Raw genomic sequence first — 23,869 nt, 5'->3', positions numbered from 1 at the left:
TGCCTAATTCCACAGAGTTCTTAACAAAATTCTTAGAAATGGTATGAAGAATAATCAAATAAAGAAAAATTCTTAGGGATCATGCAAATATTATAGCAACACATAAATCACAGATATCATGCTTAATAATCTTTTTCCAAACCTCTGAAAGAAAAACCTTCAAGTGGAGATATAGGTTGGTGTCCTTTAGTTACAAACACAATTCTCTAAAATGCCTGTGTTTTCACTGTGGGGTTGGGATCTCAAGAAGAAATAAAAACTCTCCTTATGGCAAATAAGAAGAAACCACAATTCACATAGTGTTGATATTAATGTCTGTGATAACTCCTATCATATGCTGTACATGTTCTAAAACCTAAGAATTTTGGAATAGTGTGCAGTTCCATCACCATTTATGAGAATGAGGATCCAATAATTGTCTCCGTTAATTATGCTCTAAAAATGGAGGTAGAGGGAGAGATGTATTTACATATGTTGGTACAGGTATGCAGAGCATCAGCAGTATTTCATTTACCTAAGGAGATATAGTTTATTGTCAATGATAAAAGACTTGAAGAAAGATTGGTGAAAATGTCTATTTTTCTTCTTTGTTTCATTGAGTACAAAATAAACTGTCAGCATAAAGCAAATAAGTAATGACTGGTAATATTGAGTTTTAATATCCATTCCCTTTTTTGGTATCTCATCAATCACCCTTGAAAATCAGTCAGTGAAGATGAATAGAGTTTTTAAAGTCCTGAAAAGCACAATTTCTTTCTATCAGCAGTGGGTTTATGGGACAGAAAGAGAAAATATCAGAGCAAGAGAGAGGATTCCACAGAAATAGAGACACTCAGGAAAAACACCAATCAACTCCTTAGTTGAATCTTGTTCCCCCAACCAAATGGTCCCATTTTCTATTTTATCCCACATTCCCCAATCACCCCTCCTCCACATCCATCCTCATCCCATGTCCACAAACATGTAAGAAGATGAAAACATACCAGGGCTTTACTACTTGTTTTATGACTTAATGAACAAATTAAATGACATTCTCAGATTGCCAGAATACCTTTCCACTGTGATGATTTTGTTCTAAGATTATAATAATTGATTCTGAAAATTTAACTCTTGGATAATTTGGGCATATGCCTGACTCAAGTAATTTTGTAAATCCTGATGTAAATATGTTGAAGTATGCTTCAGATTTAGAGGGCACCAGACTCCAGACTACCAGTGCTGAATGCCCCTTCTAAATGTCAGTTTCATAGATGGTTAGAACCTGTAATACCCTAGAGAAAACACAAGAGAACTCTTTTCCTGTTAGAAGTGTGTTAATAAGGAGAAAGAAAGATGGCATTAAGTGGGATTAGGATATCTGTTATGCCATTTTTAAATTCAGCATTCTTTTCAGTCTAACATAGGTTCAACAATTTCCATTATTAAAAATTATGAAAATAATTAAAACATCTTTAACAAGTTCCATGAAACTCTTATTTTATCACCACTCTTAAACTCTCTCTATTGCCTTGACTTTAGAAAGAACACCCAACACCTGCTTGGGGGCAATCCTTGTGGATGGCCATCTCAGTCTCACTCAAGGGGCTCAGCAAGTGATTACAAACCATCACACTGTCATTTCTTTGGGGCATATTCTCCTTGGGAAGGATTCCATGTTATGGATTCTTTTGATGCTATTTCTGACCTTCTTTCAATGCATTTCAGAAAAAGTTTGTAAGTGTAGTGCTGATTGATAGAAAAATAAAAGATCAGTCATCATTTGTTCCTTTGCGTCAAAAGATAATTTTAGACTTATTCATTAAAAAGCCTACACTGATTGTATATACAGGAAATGTTTTTGGTATGCTCATGATTGAGCATAAGTTTTCAGTTAAGAGAAAGAATGAATGAGAACCAATTAGCACAATAGAAAGAGTCTTATTTTGGGGTCCTATGACCCATCTACTTTGATTCTTTGGTGGCTCCCTAACCCTGATCAAGATTATCTACAGATTTATTCTAAAATATTTTTGTTAAGTTGCTCCACCAAAGAAAATTTTAAAGATATGGGGCCTAATTTTCATTCTTTTAGACTGACACCTAAAAATTTCATTCTAAATTTAAATAGTTTTAAAGGGTATAATTTCCAGCTTATGTTAAATAATGAAGTCTCAAAAAAATAATCAGAAGTATACCCATTAGTACATAAAAACATAGTAATTTAAAATCCACTGTTATCCCTTTTTAAAATATACATTAAAAGATCTGTAATAGTGAAAATACTACATTTTTTTCCTGTACTATTTGGAAGTTTTATGTCCATTTGATTCCTACCACAGAATTTCATCTTACTGTATTTTATATTTTAATAATTATCCTGTAATACTTGACTTTTTGTGTAGCTTTGTCACCCCTTCACATATTATTAATGTGTTCCAGAATGTGTTTCTTTCTCCAAATTCCCATCTCCTAGAATGTAACTCCTAGAAGGCATAGGCTTTACCTGTGTTGTTCCTTGATTTTCCCCAAGCATCTAAGCAGTGTCTGGCACATAATAAATACTTAGAATTAAATGAATGAATGCATGAGTGAACACCAACAAGGGACATGGGAATTCCAGGAAGAATAAATGGGTTCTGACTTAAATTCAGTGCTGAGGGTATGTATCCCAAAGAAGGCCCTGTGTGAGTAGTTACCTGAAAGTGTAAGAGAGTGAAGGTATCTGAGGGAAGAGCATTCCAGGCAGAAGAAACTGTACCAGCTGAGACTCTTCCTTGGGCATAAACATGGCTGAGACTTATGGAAAACTCCCAGGAGGCCTGTGTGACTGGATCCCAATGATTGAAGTGGTGGAGAAACAAAACAACCAGATCCTATATAGATGAGAAATGGATAATGATGGTGATAATGATAATGAGAAGAAGAAAGAGTCTTAGTGCTTAATCTGAAGGTAACTTCAAGTCACTGTTCCTCATCCTTCTTATTTTCTAGACAAGAAAATAAACACAGAGAGTTTAGGTCATTTTTTCCCAAGATCCCACAAATATAATCATAAGAGGGAAATAGTATTAAACCTTAGTGACCAGTCTCAGTCTCATCATTCCTATTTCATGGACAGGCCATCAATCCCACAGGGAAAGCCATGATTTGCCATCCTTTGTCACTGTGTTATGAGATTGTATTATTATCCTAAATGCTTCTGTTTAGTACTTTCCATAAATATCATATTCCTTTTGGAGGAGTGGGAGTGAGTAGGAGAAATAATAACCAGTAGTGTGATTTTATGTAGTACTTCAATTGTTTTGTTTTTGAGTTCATAAAAAATAACTCCTTCTTTTTACAATTTATCTTTTTCATAACTGACAGTCTCTGCCTCTGGCCAAATATTACTGACACTCTAAGTAGGATGATATATAATATTGTCAGATTTTTCAGAGTGGTAAATTTGATGGTTTAATACTGAATTATGCAAAACAAGAAGCAGTTGGTTTAAATTTAACTTTAAAATGAAATAGTAAATTATGAAAATATCGGAATATTAAAATGAAAATTTAAATAAGAAAACATGCCCATGGAAAAAGAAAGTCTAAACAAAGCATGTTTGCTTAAAAAAAATGATTGTTGTTAATGTCTTACCACTATTATTGCATGGACATTTAAGATTCTTTGAACATTATCTATTATATGTACTTACTGAATATTTTATGAAGTCTTGGGAAACATTACATTTTCATACCATGTGTAAACCGTATGGCCAACTAATAAAGGGAAAAGGTTTTTGATATGAAATACATCAGATACTTCATAATGGACTTTCAGTTACTTTCTAGCAAATGTTCCTTTCTATGGTGGGAAAAGTATTCTTGCCTCCTATACAACAGTTACCACTAACAATAATAATTCTACAAATCAAATGACCATGGCTATTTGAGTCCACCAAATATTTTCATCCCTGATTACTTTCATTAAGATTAAAGTGGGTGACTGAATTTTCTGATCAAATGTCCTCTCTAAACATAAATGTTTTGTACTTTTTTTGTATCCGTAAAGGCAGTAAAAGACAACTGTTATAAAAAGAAGCATTTACGAACATGGAATGGTTCAAACATCCTGTCACTATTTCTTTTTTGAACTTTTTTGTGATGGTAGTTGACTTGAAAAAAAAATATTCATCATTTCAGATACGCTTCCGTCTGGAGAACTGATTTTTAAAAGTTACCAAATGGTACATAGATTTTCACCATTTAGGATGCAGCAACCCTGAAAATCTAAATAAGTATTGTTTTTTATAATATTTTTGAGCTATTCAGCAAAACTAAAAAATATTATATTTAGAAAATTCAGAAGGATTCTGCATGGAATCTAGTGAGAAACAGAACACTAAGACCTAAGTTAATGTTTCAGGAGATGATTCTTCTTTTGGGGAGGAAGAGTGTGAAATTTTATTTTACTTCATTGGAAATGTTCACATTTTCTTTGAGCATTCTTTTCCCCATATGTAAGTGTCTGCTATGCATTTACCAAGCCCAGTTTCTTTTTCCTCCTTACATACATCCTTGCCTCATGGCAACTGGGAGAAGCCAAGTAACTGAGTTCTGTTAACTGTGTGCGGAGAAAGTAATGTACAATATTTATATCACTTTCCCTAAAAATCCTCCCATATAATCCTCCATGCATTATCGCTCACTCATATGCCAATTGTTGTAAAGAATTCTGTGCAGACCTTGAATTCTGAGTGGTGGGTGGGAGACCCACTTGATGAAAGAATCCTAGGCCCCAGAAAGATTCCATGGGACATAACTACCATATCCATGCCTCTTCAATGCTGCATTTTGACATGAGTGCAAAATAAAGAATAGTGGTAAAGACATAGAAATTTGGTTTCAGCCTTTTGCATCTGCATTAATAAATTCTCTTTCAACTTGGAAACTAAATTTCTGATACTTTCTATTTGTGTTAGGCACCTATTTCCATCAACCTCTTCCCACCTCATGCTTACACACACGTACAACCTGATTTCTAATATAAGAGGATTGAAATGCATCTTGGATTCAGTACATTTAAAATGTTCCACCTATTAAGTTGTTGTGCCCAATTTCAAGCACACAGACATGCTAACTGAATGTCTTATGGATGGACTTGTAAACACAATTTTCTTTGTTCAAAGCAGTCTTGACCAGATTATGATTAAGTCATGACCTTTTGTACACTTTGCCTTCTTACACAAATGAATTTCTAATCATCTAGCCGAAGTAATTCAATGCACAAATTATGTTTAGAGAATTTTTAACCTAAATTACCCATGAGAAAAATTACCTGCTCTTTTATAGCATTAAGTTTCAAAGACCTACACATCACAAATTTTATTGACTTATTATTCCATATTGAAATTTAATGATTAGTGATATATGACTAGGAGAATATTGTTGGCCTCCTAAATCTATGTTTCTCATATATCTTGCCACAAAGCCAAAATACCAACAAGGAGTATAAATAAAATCACATATGGGGGCTGGGGATGTGGCTCAAGTGGTAGCGCGCTCGCCTGGCATGCATGCGGCCCAGGTTTGATCCTCAGCACCACATACAAACAAAGATGCTGTGTCCACCGAGAACTAAAAAATAAATATTAAAAATTTTTCTCTCTCTCTCTCTCTCTCTTTAAAAAAAATCACATATGATCCACACTGTGAATATCAGTCACTTCTAAGGAAAGAAATAATAATTCCAAGTGGAATTCTGCTGCCCTTATAAGTTTATAGCTGTGGAGTATAAGAAAGACTAAAGACTCAGAAAAAGAGATAGGAGCATGATGTACACAAATAAACTACAGGTATAAGCATCCCCAGGAATGGAAATCCAATGCAAATGGACAACAATAATGACAATCATCAAGGAACTTTTTGTTTCACAGCAGTCACAAGATATCAAGGGCTGGAGTGTGGCTCAGTGGTAGAGCACTTGACTAACATGTATGAGGCACTGGGTTCAATTCTCATCACCTCATAAAATAAACAAAATAAAGATACATTGACAACTAAAAAATAAAGACAATAAAATATTTCACCATTGAACAGGACCAGAAATAATGGTCTATCTAATGGTCTATCTAAACAGAATGACTATCTGTTTCAGAGAGTCAGAAAATAGAGTAGAAAAGGGTGGTTCATCTCAAAGTTGGGGCAGTGAAGGGGAAGACGGGAGGGCAAAGAAAATTAAAGATCTTGTTGAAAAAAAGAAAGAAGATATAAAGAAAGAAAAAACAAGACCACTAATATCTGCCAATATTAGACAATTTTTTAAAAATGCACATTAGTCATCTAACAGAAGAAGACATTCTTGATCTAGTAACTCTGGACTTCCAATATATAGGAACAGAGAGGGAATTAAACAAGTATGAAACAAAACTACTATAAGAAGAAAACCAAAAATTATAAATCAGTATTTTGAAAGACAACAATTTTTCTTCAAATTCAACAACCAGTGAAATATAACACAAGAATCTTAACTGAATCCAATATCTTCAAATAATCATGTAAAGATCAAAAACATAGAATCAAAAATTTAAAATCTGAGAACAGTAAATAATTTTTAAAAATGTATTAAGAAGATGAGACTTGAAGGAAAGGCCAAAACCACCTCAAAAATAAATACTAAATTATATCTATGGTAAAATAGTTTGGGATGAAAAATCAAGTCAGAGATGTTAAAGAAGGCAGAAAAACACCCACAAGAGTGATTATGTGATCAATAATGTTTTAAAACAAGTAAAATATGATCGCTGAAAGTATATTAAAAATGGAACTCAAGATTCAGAATTAGAATCTTAAAATTAAATTAAAAGCAAAAAAATACTACCAGCTAATAATTGAAAAGTGATTTCTATTTCTCAACCAATAGATAAAACAGAAAATACAAATAGAGATTAGAAAACATATGAAAATAATCTTAAAATATATAGGACACATTCATAGCAGATATCAGTGGACAATTCATATTGATATAAGCTTTATCAGTCAGAATTAAAATATGCAACTGAGTTAACAAAAAAAAACAAACCTAAGGAAACCAACATAGAAAAAAAAAGACAAAAGCAGGTAGACAGTGAAAAGAAAACAATTGAGTAGAAAAACAATAATAATAATTACAGAAAAATCAAAGAAATACACAAATCCTTAGTTAACTTATACAAATAATATAGGAAAATAGTAAACAGAAAATTATAAATAGGAAATTACTATTGACATTATGGAAGCAAATTCTTATACAGTTCCATAAATCCTTAAAAATGTGATTTAAAACCTAGAGGCATAAATTTTTTAGTAATACTACTGCCTAAAGTTCTGCTTAGTAAAGTTAGATGGCTTAACAGACCAAATAAGCACAGACTAGATAGAAAAGTTATAAAGGAACTACCACTATACAAAAGGAACCTACCTGGTCCATATGGTTTCATAGGAGATTCTATTAAAATGAAGTATTAATCAATGAATGAATGAATGAAGCCATGACTATGGATAAGATAAATTGAGAGTGAAGATAAGAATTGGAAACTATTTCTATTTCAGAGGTTATGATACTAAGGAACTCCTAAAAATTACGAAAAATTGCTCAAAATGCTAATTAGCAAGGGAAAGGAGTTTGAAATGAACCTATAAAAATCAACATCCTTTATATAAGAAAATGATGACAACTCTAATGGTTCATTTTGATATGAAGATTCAGTGGTTAATCCCAGTTATTTACCTGATTCACACACATAATTATATTTGATCAAGACTGTATAAATTACTTCATAGGTCCCCCAAAATGCTTGTACTGATCTCCTATCATCCCATATCTTCATTAGCATTCTTATTCCTGGCTAATATCCAGGGTCTCCTACTGAGATTGAGGATACAGTCTCTGAGATGTCAATTGCACAATATAGACTGGCAATGATTTTGACTGTGGGGGTAGTGTATCTGATAGAAAAGCCTATTTGCCTCCACTGCTTATCTCCCATGAAAATGTTCTTTATAAATGCATTTCCAACCACAGGGCAGCCTCTCAGAGTCATTCCTATGCTCTGCTGAGGTCTGAAGTTTCTTCAAGTAATCAACTTGAAATATGCTGAAGAATTACATTTTGGGTGAGTTATATTACAGTCCCACATAAGTGTTTAAGAGAGCTTCTTCAAAAATTGTTTTATATATTATCTCCCTAAAAGAAAATGGCTCTTAAGTGTCCCAGAGGGCAACCATTTTGTGAAACACAAAGAAACTTTTACAAATAAACCTTTCTAAAATTATCTTTTGAAAATTTGGAACAAAGCTCAGCTGGCTCCCTTTTCTTTGGTTCTCTCTCAGTGGTAGGTCAGAGAATTTGAGAATTGAAGGGCTTTTTCAATTATCTAATAAACAGCAGGTTTCCATTAAAGCACAAACTCAATCATCTAAATAATATGCTACTTGTTCTTCTAAATAACTGTATGTTGGTTTTTGGATTCTCAACTTTAATATGCAAGTATATTTATCAGTCCTTAAAATACTTATATGTATATCTTTTCCTTAATTTTGTTCAAAATTTCTTCTATCTCCACAATTCCTTCCCAAATATACAGTAATAAAATTGATCCACAATTAAAACAATGTTTGCTATTGCTTCTTGGTAGCTTCCATAACTATTATTTACCAATGGCTGGTAGACAAAGTGTTAAATGAGTGAATTGAGTTGTGTGATGCTCAAGCAGAGCTATTGGCCATTATTATTACTGCTTTAAAAAAACAGAGCTGTACAGCAATTAAAGAAGTAAAAACACACTTTAAACAGGAACTATTACAATAGAGAAAGGAAGAACCAAGTATAGAACTGGACTCAATTCCAAATACAACAAGAACTGCTTAGGGACTTATAGCCAATGAGCAGGATGGGGGTCAGTGGATGAAAAATTAGCAAGAAGAAGCATTTGGGAGAACTAGGGAGGATTCTGGTTAAACCAATTTAATGAGATTCTTGCTGAAGGCAAGATGTTACATGGAATATGGTAAGGTAGAATAATTTGATCAGATATGGAGGGTGGTGAATAGATGTAAAGGTTGGGGATTGCTCTCTAAACTGGTTAAGCAGTTCTTGCTTAAACTGTGTTATCCAAAAGATAAATACAGAAGACCAAAATTTTAAAGTTAGGTGAGAAGAGGGTTCAGAGGAAGTTGAGGAAATGCTGGTCAAGGAGTGAGGTTTGTTAAGTACATCAGCAGAAGCCAGAACATGAATGTCATTCTCAGTTATAGGATTAAGTTTTGCTTGTGGATGAAAAGCACTTCAGAAAGTCTGTACTTTAGACTTTAGTCTGTGATTCCAGACTGAAGAGTAAGGCAAGCATGGTTTATTAAAGACCACATATGCCAGCATGTCATATTAGACATGTCTTTAATAGCTGTTGACATGTAAGTGACAAGATTTTTTTATGATGATTCTGATGTGACTATGAAAAATATAATGGGAAAAAACACATTTACAAAGAAAACAGTGTTGAGTTTAATACAACAGAGGCTTTGAGAAGAAATGGAAGATTCTGAACTAGGTAATAAGGAAAGAATCAAGACATATTTGAAAGATATTTTGGAGTGAGGTATAGTAAAAAATTGACATGTTTGCATGAAGAATATGAAAGTGAAAGTGTCCAAAGATATCTTTAAGATTTTAGTCTAAATAATTGATTATCATAAGATGAATACAGACTCTTAATCATATTTAGTGAATGGGTATATTTCTCTTTATTTTGAGTGAGATGTAGTGAGAACATCCTCATCTTAGTTTTAACTTTATGAAATCTAAGCTATTGTTGGAATTGAGATGACTAAGCTAACTGGTGAAGATGAGGCCAGGCCTCTGACCTCTGTGTTATAATTGGGAACAAAACAAAACAAAACAAAAAACAAAAGGTGACAGAGAGATAGTGACAACTGCAATTTTAAAGCTCAGGAAATACATACACATATACACATGTGGAAAGATCCCAGTGAAACCCATTAGTTTTCATAATTAAAAATTGTTAAAATTATTAATTCTACCAAAGATGAAAAAAAAGGCTAAGGAGAAAAAAATCCAAATGATTTTATTTTTATTGGTTTTATTTTTTAAATACATGACAGTGGAATGCATCATAATTCTTATTACACATATAGAACAATTTTTTCATACCTTTGTTTGTATATAAAGTATGTTCACATCAATTCATGTCTTTATACATGTTCTTTGGATAATGATGTCTATCACATTCCACCATCCTTGCTAATCCCCTGCCCCCTCCCATTCCCTCCCACCCCTCTTCTCTATCTAGAATTCATCTATTCCTATCATGCTCTCCCTCCCTACCCCACAATGAGTCAGCCTCCTTATATCAGAGAAAACATATCAGCATTTGTTTTTTGGGATTGGCTAACTTCACTTAGCATTATCTTCTCCATCGCCATCCATTTACCTGCAAATGCCATTATTTTATTTTCTTTTATTGCGGAGTAAAATTCCATTGTGTATATATGCCACTTTTTTTATACATTTATCCACTGAAGGGCATCTAGGTTGGCTCCTCAGTTTAGCTATTGTGAATTGTGCTGCTATAAACATTGATGTGGCTGTGTCCCTGTAGTATGCTATTTTTAAGTCCTTTGGGTATAGACTGAGGAGAGGAATAGCTGGGTCAAATGGTGGTTCCATGCCCAGATTTCCAAGGAATCTCCATACTGCTTTCCATATTGGTTGCACCAATTTGCAGTCCCACCAGCAATGTATGAGTGTGGCTTTTTCCCCACATCCTCACCAACACTTACTGTTGTTTGTCTTCATAGCTGCCATTCTGACTGATGTGAGATGGTATATTTGAGTTGTTTTGATTTGCATTTCTCTAATTGCTAGAGATGATGAAAATTTTTTCATATATTTGTTGATTGATTGAATATCCTCTTCTGAGAAGTGTCTATTCATGTCCTTGGCCCATTTATTGATTGGGTTATTTGTTTTTTTCTGTTTAGCTTTTTGAGTTCTTTATATATCCTAGAGATTAGTGCTCTATCTGATGTGGGGGGGGGGTAAAAATTTGTTCCCAAGATGTAAGCTCTCTATTCACCTCACAGATTGTTCCTTTTGCTGAGAAGAAACTTTTTAGTCTGATTGCATGCCATTTATTGATTCTTGGTTTTAATTCTTGCGATATAGGAGTCCCATTAAGGAAGTTGGGGCCTAATCCCACATTATGAAGATTAGGGCTTACTTTTTCTTCTATTAGCTGCAGGGTCTCTGGTTTAATTTCTAAATCTTAGATCCATTTTGAATTGAGTTTTGTGCATGGTGAGAGACAGGGATTTAATTTCATTTTGTTGCTTATGGAAATCCAGTTTTCCCAGCACCATTTGTTGAAGAGACTATCTTTTCTCCAATGCATGTTTTTGGCACCTTTGTCTAATATAAGATAATTGTAATTTTGTTGGTTAGTCTCTGTGTCCTCTATTCTGTACCATTGGTCTACCAGTCTGTTTTGGTGCCAATACCATGCTGTTTTTGTTACTATTGCTCTGTAGTATAGTTTAAGGTCTTGTATAGTGATGCCACTTGCTTCACTCTTCCTGTTAAGAATTGCTTTAGCTTTTCTGGGTCTCTTATTTTTCCAGATGAATTTCATGATTGCTTTCTCTATTTCTATGAGGAATGCCATTAGGATTTTGATTGGAATTGCATTAAATCTGAATAGTGCTTTTGAAAGTGTGGCCATTTTGATAATATTAATTTTGCCTATCCAAGGACAAGGTAGATCTTTCCATCTTCTAAGGTCTTCTTTGATTTCTTTCTTTAGGGTTCTGTAGTTTTTATTGTATAGATCTTTCACCTCTTTTGTTGATTCACAAGTTTTGTTTTTTATTTTTTTGAGACTATTGTAAATGGATACTTTTCCTCATTTCTATCTCAGAGAGTTTGTCACTGATATACAGAAAAGCCTTTGATTTATGGGTGTTGATTTTATAACCTGCTACTTTGCTGAATTCATTTACTAGTTCTAGAATTTTTCTGGTGGAGCTTTTTGGGTATTCTAGATATAGAATCATATGGTCAGCAAATAGTGCTAATTTAAGTTATTCTTTTCCTATACATATCCCTTTAATTTCTTTCACCTGTCTAATTGCTCTGGCCAGTGTTTCAAAGACTACATTAAATAGAAGTGGTGAAAGAGGGCATCCCTGTCGTGTTCCAGTTTTTAGAAGGAATGCCTTCAATTTTTCTCCATGTAGAATGATGTTGGCCTGGGGCTTAGCATAGATAGTCTTTATGATGTTAAGATATGTTCCTGTTATCCCTAGTTTTTCTAGTGTTTTGAACATTAAGGGGTACTGTATTTTGTCAAATGCTTTTTCTGCGACTTTTGAGATAATCACGATTCTTTGAGTCTAATGATGTGATGAATTACATTTATTGATTTTCTTATGTTGAACCAAACTTACATACCTGGGATGAATCCCACTTGATCATGGTGCATGATCTTTTTGATATGTTTTTGTATTCAATTTGCCAGATTTTATTGAGAATTTTTGCACTATGTTCATAAGAGATATTGGTCTAAAGTTTTCTTTCTTTGATATGTGTTTGCCTGGTTTTGGAATCAGGGTGATATTGGCCTCATAGAATGAGTTTGGAAGTGCTGCCTGTTTTTCTATTTCCTGAAATAAATTGAAGAGTATGGTACTAGTTCTTCTTTAAAGGTCTTGTAGAACTCAGCTGTGTAACTGTACAGTCCTTTTCTTGGTTGGTAGGCTTCTGATGGTGTCTTCTATTTCATCACTTGATATTGGTCTATTTAAATTATGTATATCTTCCTGATTCAGTCTGGGCAAGTCTTATGACTTAAGAAATTTGTCAATGCCTTCACTATCTTATATTTTATTAGAGTATAAGTTTTCAAAATAATTTCTAATTATCCTCTGTATTTCTGTAGTGTCTGTTGAGATATTACCTTTTTCATCGCATATGCTGATAGTTTGAATTCTCTCTCTCCTTCTCTTCCTTAGCATAGCTAAGGGTCTGTCAATTTTATTTATTTTTTCAAAGAACCAACTCTTTGTTTTGTCAATTTTTCAATTGTTTCTTTTGTTTCAATTTCATTGGTTTCATCTTTAATTTTAATTATTTCTTGTCTTCTACTGCTTTTGCTGTTGATTTGTTCTTCTTTCTAGGGCTTTGAGATATAAAGTAGGGTCATTTATTTGTTTATCATTTGTTTATTATTTCTTCTTTTAAGGAATGAACTCCATGCAATGAACTTTTCTCTTAGAACTGCTTTCATAGTGTCCCAGAGATTTCTATATGTTGTGTCTATGTTCTCATTTATCTCTAAGAATTTTTTAATCTCCTCTTTGATGTCTTCTGCAACCCATTGTTCATTCAGTAGCATATTGTTTAGTCTCCAGGTGTTGGAGTAATTTTTATTTTTTATTTTGTTATTGGTTTCCAGTTTCATTCCATTATGATCTGATAAAATACATGGTAGTATCTCTACATTTTTGTATTTGCTAAGAGTTTCTTTATGGCATAGTTTATGGTATATTTTAGAGAAGGATCCATATGCTGCTGAGAAGAAAGTATATCTGCTTGATGCAGGTTGAAATATTCTATGTATGTGAGTTAAGCCTAAGTTGTTGATTATATTATTGTTTTTATTCAACTTTTTTTTGAAGATTTATCCAGTGGTGAGAGAGGTGTGTTAAAGTCACCCAAGATAATTGTGTTGTAATCAATTTGACTCTTGAACTTGAGAATAATTTGTTTGATAAACATAGCTGTACCATTGTTTGGGGCATATATATTTATGATTGTTACTACCAGGTTAATCCATATCAGTAGATTAATTAATTATTAATTAAAGCTTTAACCTAATCAATACATGCTTATAACTTGAATGTCTTAAATTGGTGTCTTCATTTGTTTGGGGCACTTTCTTCCCTTGTCTTTTCATGTTGCTCGTGTGTCATCCTTTCCAGCTCTGTGGGTCTAGATTGTTATTGTTTTTACCCTATAGGTTTGTAGTGCTCTTGTAGAGTTCCAAGATCTCTCCTTTGCAGGGAAGGACAATGCTAACAGATTCCAATATCAACAATTTGTTGTTATTAAGATATTTACACTTTAGTCTCAATGTACAGAAATGTTGGATTAAATTATTATCTAAAATATAATCAGTAGTTTTCTAAAATGGTTTATAGTTTCTGACAGTGGACAATAACATGGGGGTGGAGCTTAGGATGATATGCTGAGAAGGTAGGATGTGAGGATATAGAGTCAATATATCTTAGGAAGTATGAAGGAGAAATCTAGTAAAGAGGGTTAGTAGCAAGAGTATAGATAGGAAGTAATTTAGGGTAGGTATGTGGGAAGACAGTAGAGTACATAAAACAAACACACATATGTATTTAGAAAAATACAGATGTTAAGACAGTAAAATTTGGAGGAGGAACGAAAAATGAAAGAATAAAAAGAAAAAAGGGCATATACAACACCTCTATATTATATTATTGAGATGACTCAGTCCTCAAAGTCCTCTTTCATGCAAAGGTTTCACATATGTTGGGGATGTGAGGGCCGGAGGATGGAGTGGTAGAAGGGAAAAAAGAAACAAACCAATAAACCAACCAACCAACCAACAAGGGAAGAAACCAGGGTGGTAGTCAGCTTTAGAGATCCGCATCACTCCTGCTTCTCTTCTCATCCTGTAGGTGGCATTGTCTATTGCAAACTGGTGTCTCTGCCCTCAGGATGGTGGAGGTAACCAGGGTGGGAAGATGGTCCTTGCATAGGGTGCCTGGATGCAGGGAGTGGAATCCACCAGTCCCCTGCAGAAAGACTGCACCTTCTGGGTCTCTCTTTCTCTCTCTTAAAAAAGAGAAAGAGAGAAATTTTTTTTTTTCAATATTCATTTTTCAGTTTTTGGTGGACACAACATCTTTTTATTTTATTTTATGTGGTGCTGAGTATCGAACCCAGCGCCCCACGCATGCCAGGCGAGCGTGTTACTACTTGAGCCACATCCCCAGCCCCTTCTTGGTCTCTTTTTGGGAACTCTCGCTCATGCGATGTTAGCGTGCTTGGTACTATCTCCCTCTCTTGCCTGGAGATTTCCCAGTTCCTGGTCTCTCCCTCTCCCCCAGCAGTTCCCAATTGAGGAAACTCTCACCCCAGTGCTCCCGTGGGCAGCTTCCTGGTAGCACTGCACACCTGTGTAGGGTAGCTACTGTGTTGGGTTTGGCTGCTGGGGAGGGGGGAAACCTGGTACCTGGCTGCTGGAGATCTGATCTGGGAATTACCCCAGCTAAATGCAAGAATGTTGAGCCAAGATGGTGGCGGTCTGCTTTCAGCACCGGGGTGTCTGGTGAGGTGGAGAGAGTCTGGTGAGGTGGGGGGAGCCAGGCAATGGCATTGTACTGTGGGTAGATAGCAATTGAATGTCCTGCGTGGGAGTGAAGCGAGTCTTGGCGATCTGCAGGTGTGTTGATAGGTGATTCTGCTAAGGCACTCCACAAGTCTTGCATGGATTGGAACTTTGAGGCTTTGAGTCCTGCTCCAACGCCAGGCATCCTACTCTAATGCTGAGGCCCAGAGCCCCACATGAGGTCACAGCGCTGGTGATTTCTGCAGAGAGCAGCTGGATAGGGGACCTCTAACACTCTTGGAGATATAGTATTCCTACTAGGCGAGATCTGAGGGTCTGGCTGCGCAGGTACAGGGTGGCTCACTCTCTTCCTTCCGCCATCTTGGATTGGATCCAAGAAATTCCCAAATGATTTTTAAAATATATATCTAATATCTGAAACCAACAAAGATGTAGCTTTCAGTTTATATTCCTGAAATTCTCAAAATTCCTAAGGTTGTCTGTAAGGAAACTTGATTTGCATTTCAAAAATTTTTCCAAAGCTGCCAAATTAACACTTTCATAAAAAGACACCCTTTGAGGACTCAAAAACAGGAGGAAAACAACCATTGAAGTGTACACAGAAATTCTCTTCCACTGGGTCAGGTTCCATTTCTTTGTATTTCTCAACAAGCAAGTGCCTTTTACATGTATGTTGAATTTAACTGAGTGTTCTCTGCTCTGAACATTTGCTAAAGTGTGAACATACTGTTAAAGAGAACCAGAGCTAGACAATACAATAGTGAAGGCAGTAAAGATAGATTATATTCAGGAACTATTGCTATAGAGAAAAAAGGGATTTAAGTATAGAACTGGGCTGAATTCTGAATATAATAGGACTAACAGGGATTCACAGGCAAGGAGCAGAATGAGAAAGAAGGAAGAGGAGGAGGGGTTGCATCCGTAGATAGAAAATTACCAAGAAGAGACATCAAGGGTAGGAGGATTTTTGCTTAGCTGATTTAACAGGGATTCTTGCTAGGCCAGGGTTATCAGAAATGATTCCCTGTGAACTGACTTAGTAGTGTTCTTGCTACAACTGAGCTATGCATACCCTGCAGGGTAGAAACAAGCAACAGGGCCAAAGTTGAGGCCAAGTTAAAAAAGAACTCAGCAAATCTCTACTCAAGAGTCTTTGTCAACATACATATTGCTTTTTTTATATAGTTTGTTATTTAATTCAGAGGTCCCTTGTCTCCTAACAATGAAAAATCACAAGGAAACTCTTGAAAACAGAAACACTAAAAATATTTTACATTTTAAGGGTTTGTAAAAACCATGGAGAATTTCAGAACGACAGAATAAGTAGTGAAAAGTCATAGTAATTAACATGAATTAGACAAGATAAAAGTGACTGAAAAAACTTAACTAAAAAAGTTAACTATGAATAAAATAATATCATCAAGAATATAATCAAAGGATGATAACTATAATGTATTATAGCTTAAAGGAACTCTAGAGATTATCTTCTTATTTTACGATGAGATACTTGAGTTCCCCCAAATATACAGATCTTTTAGTGGAACATCACTCTGGTTATTACCAATTGTTTAATGAGAACAGGCTAAGAGGGACCTACAGTTAGTTTATAGTCTCACTATATCAAGAGCTTCTTGATTTTCACTCCAATTCAATTGTAGTGGAAATACACTCAAAATTCAAATATATTTATTCTAGAGAAATATCTGTCATTATTTGCCTTCTTTTCCCCCTTAAGAACTATGTCTAATTATCATTTTGTGGCTCATATAATATAATCAGTCACTCACATAAATGTGTTGTTCACCAGAACCTATTAAAAAAGATTGGTGAACCAAAGTGAATGGGTTATTAGTGAATTGCTGATTTTTTTATTAAACTTAAACTTATTTTTATTTTCAGCAATGACAATGCAGTTTATCAGTCATCAGTTTCCTGATTATCATGACCCCACTATAGGTGAGTAAAAATCTCTTTTCCCCTTAGTCCAAATAAAGACACTCTAAATAAGTAGCCTGTTGATGTTGATAATGACGTTGAAGAATAAATAATTGAATTTATTGTATGATGAACACACACACATTGTGTAAATTTTCACAATATTTGTCTTTATATCTTGTAACACACTCTAATAATTTTTTATTATTATTCTGTTAAATGATGGTTAGAATCCATTAAGTTGATCTTAGGATCCAATAATGGATATTTACTATTAGAGAAACTCACTTGAAAAACTGTTGTCTAGTTAATATAGGTGACATGATTATATAGGGACTTGGTAATTTGCTTCCTGTTTACCAGTCTTTGAATTTTCTGTTGTAGAATTGATTAACCGTGTTAATGGCACATTTGGAGAAGTCATTAGATGTAGACATAATTTTATCCAGCATCCTCATCTTACAGATGAGGAAACTATGACTTAAAGAGTCAAAATATTGTAAAAGCTCCCAATTCAGCCAAGTTTTATTCCCTTATGCAGTTTTCTTTCATAGTGCAGTACAGAAGCATTGCACTGGGAAAGATTTCTCATTCATTCAAAGTAGGAAAAATGTCTTTAAATTTGCTTTATTCATAAAGCTATTTTAAAGAATAGATTGAAATTTTTCTAGCACAGTTCAAGAAAGTCATCTTTGCAAAAAATAAAAAAAAAAAAAGAAAGTCATCTTTGCTTAGAAACACACCAAGTGTTATTTCCCAGAGAGGGAAGCATAGATCTCCAGGGCCCTTCATGGCTGATTCCTTGACTCTTGGAGGGTGAGCTCCATTAATGACTCCCCATTACTTACCTCATTTATTTTCTCAATTTTTATATGTCTTGTCCTTGCCCCCTGCCTGTGGATAATATCCTCTAGTTTCCATCTGCTAATCAAGGAATTTTGATTTAAAATACATAAAATATTATCCTATATATAATGCTCCTGTATTTCTTCCGGTAGGTCCTAGAGAATATTTGCTTGAATACTGTACTGAAATGAAGAAAATGCATGAATTTTTAAATGTCTTATAATTCGTTAAGATCTCTTCATTAGGTAAACAGAATCAATAAGATTTAAATACAATTGATTGGTACATTGTTGACCAAGAAGGCCTTCCCCAAGGAGTTTTTGTGTCTCTGAGAATAATCACTTAATAAAGTTTTAGAAGTGTTTCGGTATAACCCTTGTTTGATAAATTTCTAAGACTGTTTTCTAAATATCTAGAGTACCAGTAGTTTTGTACCACTTAAATGTGAGTTACAGAAAAGGGGAACTCTCTGGCCATAAGTTCTGAATCTTGTATCTGTTGGAAAATTGCATAATATAATTTATGAAATCACAAGCTCGCTCTGCTCTTTGTTGTTTTCTGTGATTATTTAAATTGCATATGTATCACTGTCTCAAAAACTTGCCTCTTGCTCACCAGCTTATTGTGTCTAATAGCTTACATAGGACAGTGAATGTGAATAAACCATAAATGGCTCCTTCAAGAGAAAGAAATAAGGATGTGATGGTTTCTTTAGATATTCACATGGCCCATCCATCATTTGAGATTAGACTAACTGGACAGCCACTACTAACAGGTGGCTAACATCATAATTTTATCTACTATTAATAAAGTAGCTAGCTTTAAAAGAAAAAGTTTGAAAATAGAAAGACTATTTTATTACTTTCTGTTCGATTTTCCCATTATCTCATTTCTTATCTTCTCTAATGGGAACATTAGTTAACAATTTCCCATTGGTATCCTGCTTGAAGAAGGTCAAAGTCCCAAGTAATTTTCTCTTCACCAGCTCTAACTACATAACTGTAACTCAGTCTGGCTTCCTTAATCATCCCTCAGGAAAGAATTCATGTTAGTACATTTTGAAAATCTTACAAATTGAAGAAGAATAAGCATAGTTATTTCATGACTGAAATAGTAAATGAATATTCTTTAATCCCTGTTTGGATCTGTTTATCATCCTGACTGAGATTTTTTTTTAATTTATTTATTTATTTATTTTTTACATACATGGCAATAGTGGAATGCCTTACACTCATTATTACCCATGTACAGCACAATTTTTCGTGACTCTGTATATAAAGTATATTCACAACAATCCCTGAAATATTTGAGTCATTTGTAGGTTTTTATTTTCTCCCCTATCTTCAAATTAGAATCATCCTTTTTTGAAACTTTATAAACTCTGAAATTTTATATTTTATTCATAATAAGAATCAGGGCTATTATTAGTTGTGTTCTATCCAGAGAAATAATTGATCTTGTTTCTTGGCAAGCATTTTGGTGATAGACCAATGATTTTGGTTTCTAAAATTCACAGAGTATGCCTAAGAAAGGGATATATTTAAATGTATTGATTCAATTCTTCTAATGGGAGAAAAATTCATGTAAAATTTAAACTATGTTCCTTTAATAGACTTAAATATGGGTAAATTCAAGTTTTAATTTAATCTTTAAAATGGAACTTCTCTGAGCATTAGACATGGCACCAATTACAGCTGATTTTTCCATAATAAAGTTATTATAGAGATAATAAGAGACAATATTTTTACCAATGGACTGGTTCTAAGCTTTCATGTTAATAAACCCACATGCCATATTTAAGTAATGACTCATTAAAAATGACCATTGTATGCCATTCACTTGGCAAAAAATAAATACCTACTCTTTGGAAAGCAATCTGTTTGTCCTCCAAAAATAAAATACTGAAATAGTACATTTCAAGCCCTGGATGAATTCAGCCAGAGGAGTTAATGCAAATACACAGATATTTGTAATATTTTTGAAGTTAGCTATTAATATAAGAAAGAAGTCAACACTGTTTAGAAAGGGTTTTGAAAAGACTAGGCGGCTGTTAAACAGCTCCCTCCTCAACTGTATTCACTGTGAACTAGGATCAAGCTCTCCACACTTTTCAAAAGCCAAGAAACTCCTGCCATCTTTTCTAGAATACAGAAATCCTCCTTCAAGGAAACCTTTCAGGAAATACCAGACTTCTTAAATACTTTTGAGAAAATGACATGTGAATGCTTGTCATGGTATGCCTTTTTAGGTTCATTATAACTTGCTTGAGGTGGAAAGTCTGAAGGTATAGAATTCTAATGGAATATAAATTAAAAATCAGATTATTTATTTTTTTCTACAACAGATGAGCTCCCTTTCCTTGAAACCAAGAATGTAATAAAAGATATCAGGTTCTGCATTTTACTCCAAATTATGGTTTAATGAAAACTGCGTATGTTGAGAATTGTTTCTCCGGATGTTGATTGTCATTCACAGGAAGGCAAACACATAAGCATAGACAATAGGGTCACCTCATTTGCAAATGAATGCAGAAGGAAACATAGTATTCACAACCAGTGTACCCTGAAAAAGATGCCTAGTCCTGGATGGGCTTTTCTGAAGTCTGGAGGATTTGTGGTTCCCTGCAGTTACACAGTTCTTTAACTTTGATTAAGTCACATATGTAACTAGTGATTATCTCCTACACTCCTTAAAAATGGTAAACACAACACATGCAGAGGTCAAATGGAGTCAGTGCTGTCCAAGCACTTCAAGACAAATGGAGAAGAATTAAATGAGACCATACAGTAAATAGAAAAGCACAAGGCATGGCAGGAGTGTAGCAAGGTAAAATCCACTTGCCTTGAAGACAGGGAAGCTTTTTGTCAAAAAACAAAATTACAACCATTCAGTTGTAGACCTAATCGGACTTTTGTTCACCAACAATTTATGAATCTGGGCACCCTTATTCTTCCAAATAGAATGAGAGCTCCCTCTGGACAATGGCAGAACAGCATGCTTTTTATGATGAGGACAAAGAAACAGAATGTTTTAGTCAGCTTTTGTGGAACTGTGACCAAAAGACCTGGCAAGAACAACATAGAGAAGGGAAATTTTATTTGTGACTCATGGTTTCAGAGTCTCAGGCCATAGCTGACTCCATAGATCTGGGCCTGAGATGATACAGTATATCAGAATGGCGTGGTGAAGGAAAGCAGCTCAGAGAGCTCGGCTCATCAGGGACAAAAGATAAACCCAAAGGCATGCATCAGTGACCCACCTCTCTACTTGCCTAGTATTACCACCAGGTTAATCCATCCCCGTAGATTAATTAATTATTAATTAAAGCTTTAACCTAATCAATACATGCTTATAACTTGAATGTCTTAATTGAGGTTTTCTTTTCTTTTAATATTTTTTTTTTTAGTTGTAGATGGACTCAGTATCATTATTTACTTATTTTTATATAGTGCTGAGGATCAAATCCAGTGCCTCACACATGCAAGGAAAGCACTCTACCACTGAGCTCCAGCTCCAGCCCAAATGAGGTTTTCATCAGAGCATTTATTGAAATATACCTTTGGCACTTTTATTTCCACTCTTTTGTCTTTCCTCCTTCTAATCTAGCATATAATCTGTGTCCCATCCACTCAGGATCCTGAGGTATTGGTTTCTGCCTGCTCTTCACTTTGCAGGTTAGCTTCCAGTTTTGTGAATCAGGAATGTTGTACAATTTCATTGTGGAAACGACAGTCTTAACCTTGGAAAGTAACCTAGTGGTAAAACGTATATGAGCTTCGCCATCCAACAGAAATGATTTTTGAATCCCTCTTGCTAGCATTGAAGCAAAATTGCTAAACATCTCTAAGCCACAGCTGACACACTTGGAAACTATATCTACTTCAGAATACTGTGACAGTTAAAAGCAAAGTATGTCAAACTCTTACAGTAATTCTTGGCATATTGTAAGTAGGGTTGCCAGAATTAGCTAATAAAAATACAGAATTCACAGTTAAGTTTAAATTTCAGACAGATATTATTTTCGTGTGTGTGTGTTTAAGTCACCTAATTTGCTGCTGCAAACAAAAGACCTGACAAGAACAATTAGAGGAGGAAAAGTTTATTTTGGGGATCACATTTTCAGAGATGTTAGTCCATAGATTGTTGACTCCATTCTGTGGAGCCTGAGGCAAAGCAGAACATCACAGTACAAGAGTGTGGTGGAGGAAAGCAGCTTCAGGCATTTCTACCAAGAAGCAGAGAGAGATCTGCTCAACACAGACAAAATATATATCTTCAAGGCACACCCCCAATGACCCACTTCCTCCAGCTATACCCTACCTTCTTTCAGTTACAACTCAGTAAAATCTCTATCAGGGGATTAATTCTCTGATTGAGGTAAGGCTCTCATAACCCAATCATTTCACCTCTACATCTTCCTGCATGGTTTCACATACGAGCTTTTGGAGGATGCCTCATATCTACATCATAACAATAGAAACACAATACAAAGTTGACTCATGCTACTGGTTTTGTGGAGTTAAAGCAGTTAGGACTTCCTTATTAATCCTGCGTGTGGTAGACTATATATGTCAATGGGTATTTCTTGCCATGAAGAATAACCAGAAAAAAATTCGTTGAAAAATTAAAAATATTATGCTAATGCCAATTTATTGTTTCTTCTGTTTTCTGTTCTTTCTCTTCTCTTCTGTTTCTTCCTTTATTCATTGGTGCACCAAAATAGACAAGGATTCTTTCTTCATTGAACTTTCTTGCCTAGTTTTATTTCATCATTTTAAAGAGCTATTTGTATCTTTTCATCTGGGATATGTTCTTCTTTTCTTCCTCATTGTACTGTATTAATGCAGCACACAGTTTAGTTAAGCTAGTCTTATTGACTTCTTCAACTGCTTCCTTGGGCTGGTTTTCCTACAAAAAGAAAACAACTTTAACAACCCAGAAATCAGTTATAATATTATGATCCCACCTGCCCATATATTTGTTTGGTTCTTGCAGTGCCCAGAAGTTTATGAGACCAACTTTCCAGCTTTACTTACATATTCTATTTTCAAGGAACACATACTCTTGTAATTGACTCAACTTTAAATGCTTTTCCTCTTTTACTGTTTTAGACCTCAGTTTCATTTACAAGCCATGAATGCTGTATAATATGCACACCAGAAGATTTATATTCTTTCTGAGCAATGATTAAGGGCTGTAACAAGCTCTACAGGAAAAAAAATACCATTTTAGAGTGCAGTCTTCCTGAATGATTTCAGAAGTTTGAAAAAACAAGGAGCTCATATAAGTGGCAACGTACATCAAGGATATAAACAGGTCTTCTGCAGAGAGCCACATTCCCAATGATTGCTCATGCAGCATGGTGCCAGAGTATGAAAACTATCAATGCAGTTAGACCAGCGTGGGGTGAACCTACCATATGAAGTATATATTGCTCAGGATCTCTTGTAGAACACAAACTACTTAAGTATGGAATTTAAGGCAATATTGGTACTTGAATTACATGAAAATGGCCTGTTTGCCATCTAAAGTATGCACTGATAGTGTCACTTCTTTGTGTCAATAGAAAATCTCTGTTAAAATGTAAATACTCAGGGGTGGAGGAGGTAATGCCTAGGCCCATTAAGAGCCATCTATATAATAGCATAGATTAATGTGCTCAATTATTCTAGAAAGGAAACCACAGAGCCATGGTCT

General features: G+C 34.6%; 1 protein-coding gene across 3 annotated transcripts in view; it reads left to right on the top strand.

Moving 5' to 3' along the window:
• The window catches only part of Rit2 (Ras like without CAAX 2), a 337,844-nt gene that overhangs the window by 58,803 nt on the left and 255,172 nt on the right, over nt 1–23,869 (top strand). For all 3 annotated transcript variants that reach the window (XM_058573940.1, XM_046428463.2, XM_058573941.1), the window contains one exon: nt 17,291–17,347. In XM_058573940.1, the coding sequence (XP_058429923.1) occupies nt 17,291–17,347 (57 nt within the window). The remainder of the gene's footprint in view (nt 1–17,290; nt 17,348–23,869) is intronic.

This window comes from Marmota monax, unplaced genomic scaffold (genome assembly GCF_021218885.2).
Source record: "Marmota monax isolate L192 unplaced genomic scaffold, Marmota_monax_Labrador192_F-V1.1 WCK01_AAM20220418_F8-fsc00031, whole genome shotgun sequence".
Classification (NCBI taxonomy): Eukaryota; Metazoa; Chordata; class Mammalia; order Rodentia; family Sciuridae; genus Marmota; species Marmota monax.
This window is presented reverse-complemented; position numbering and strand designations above follow the sequence as displayed.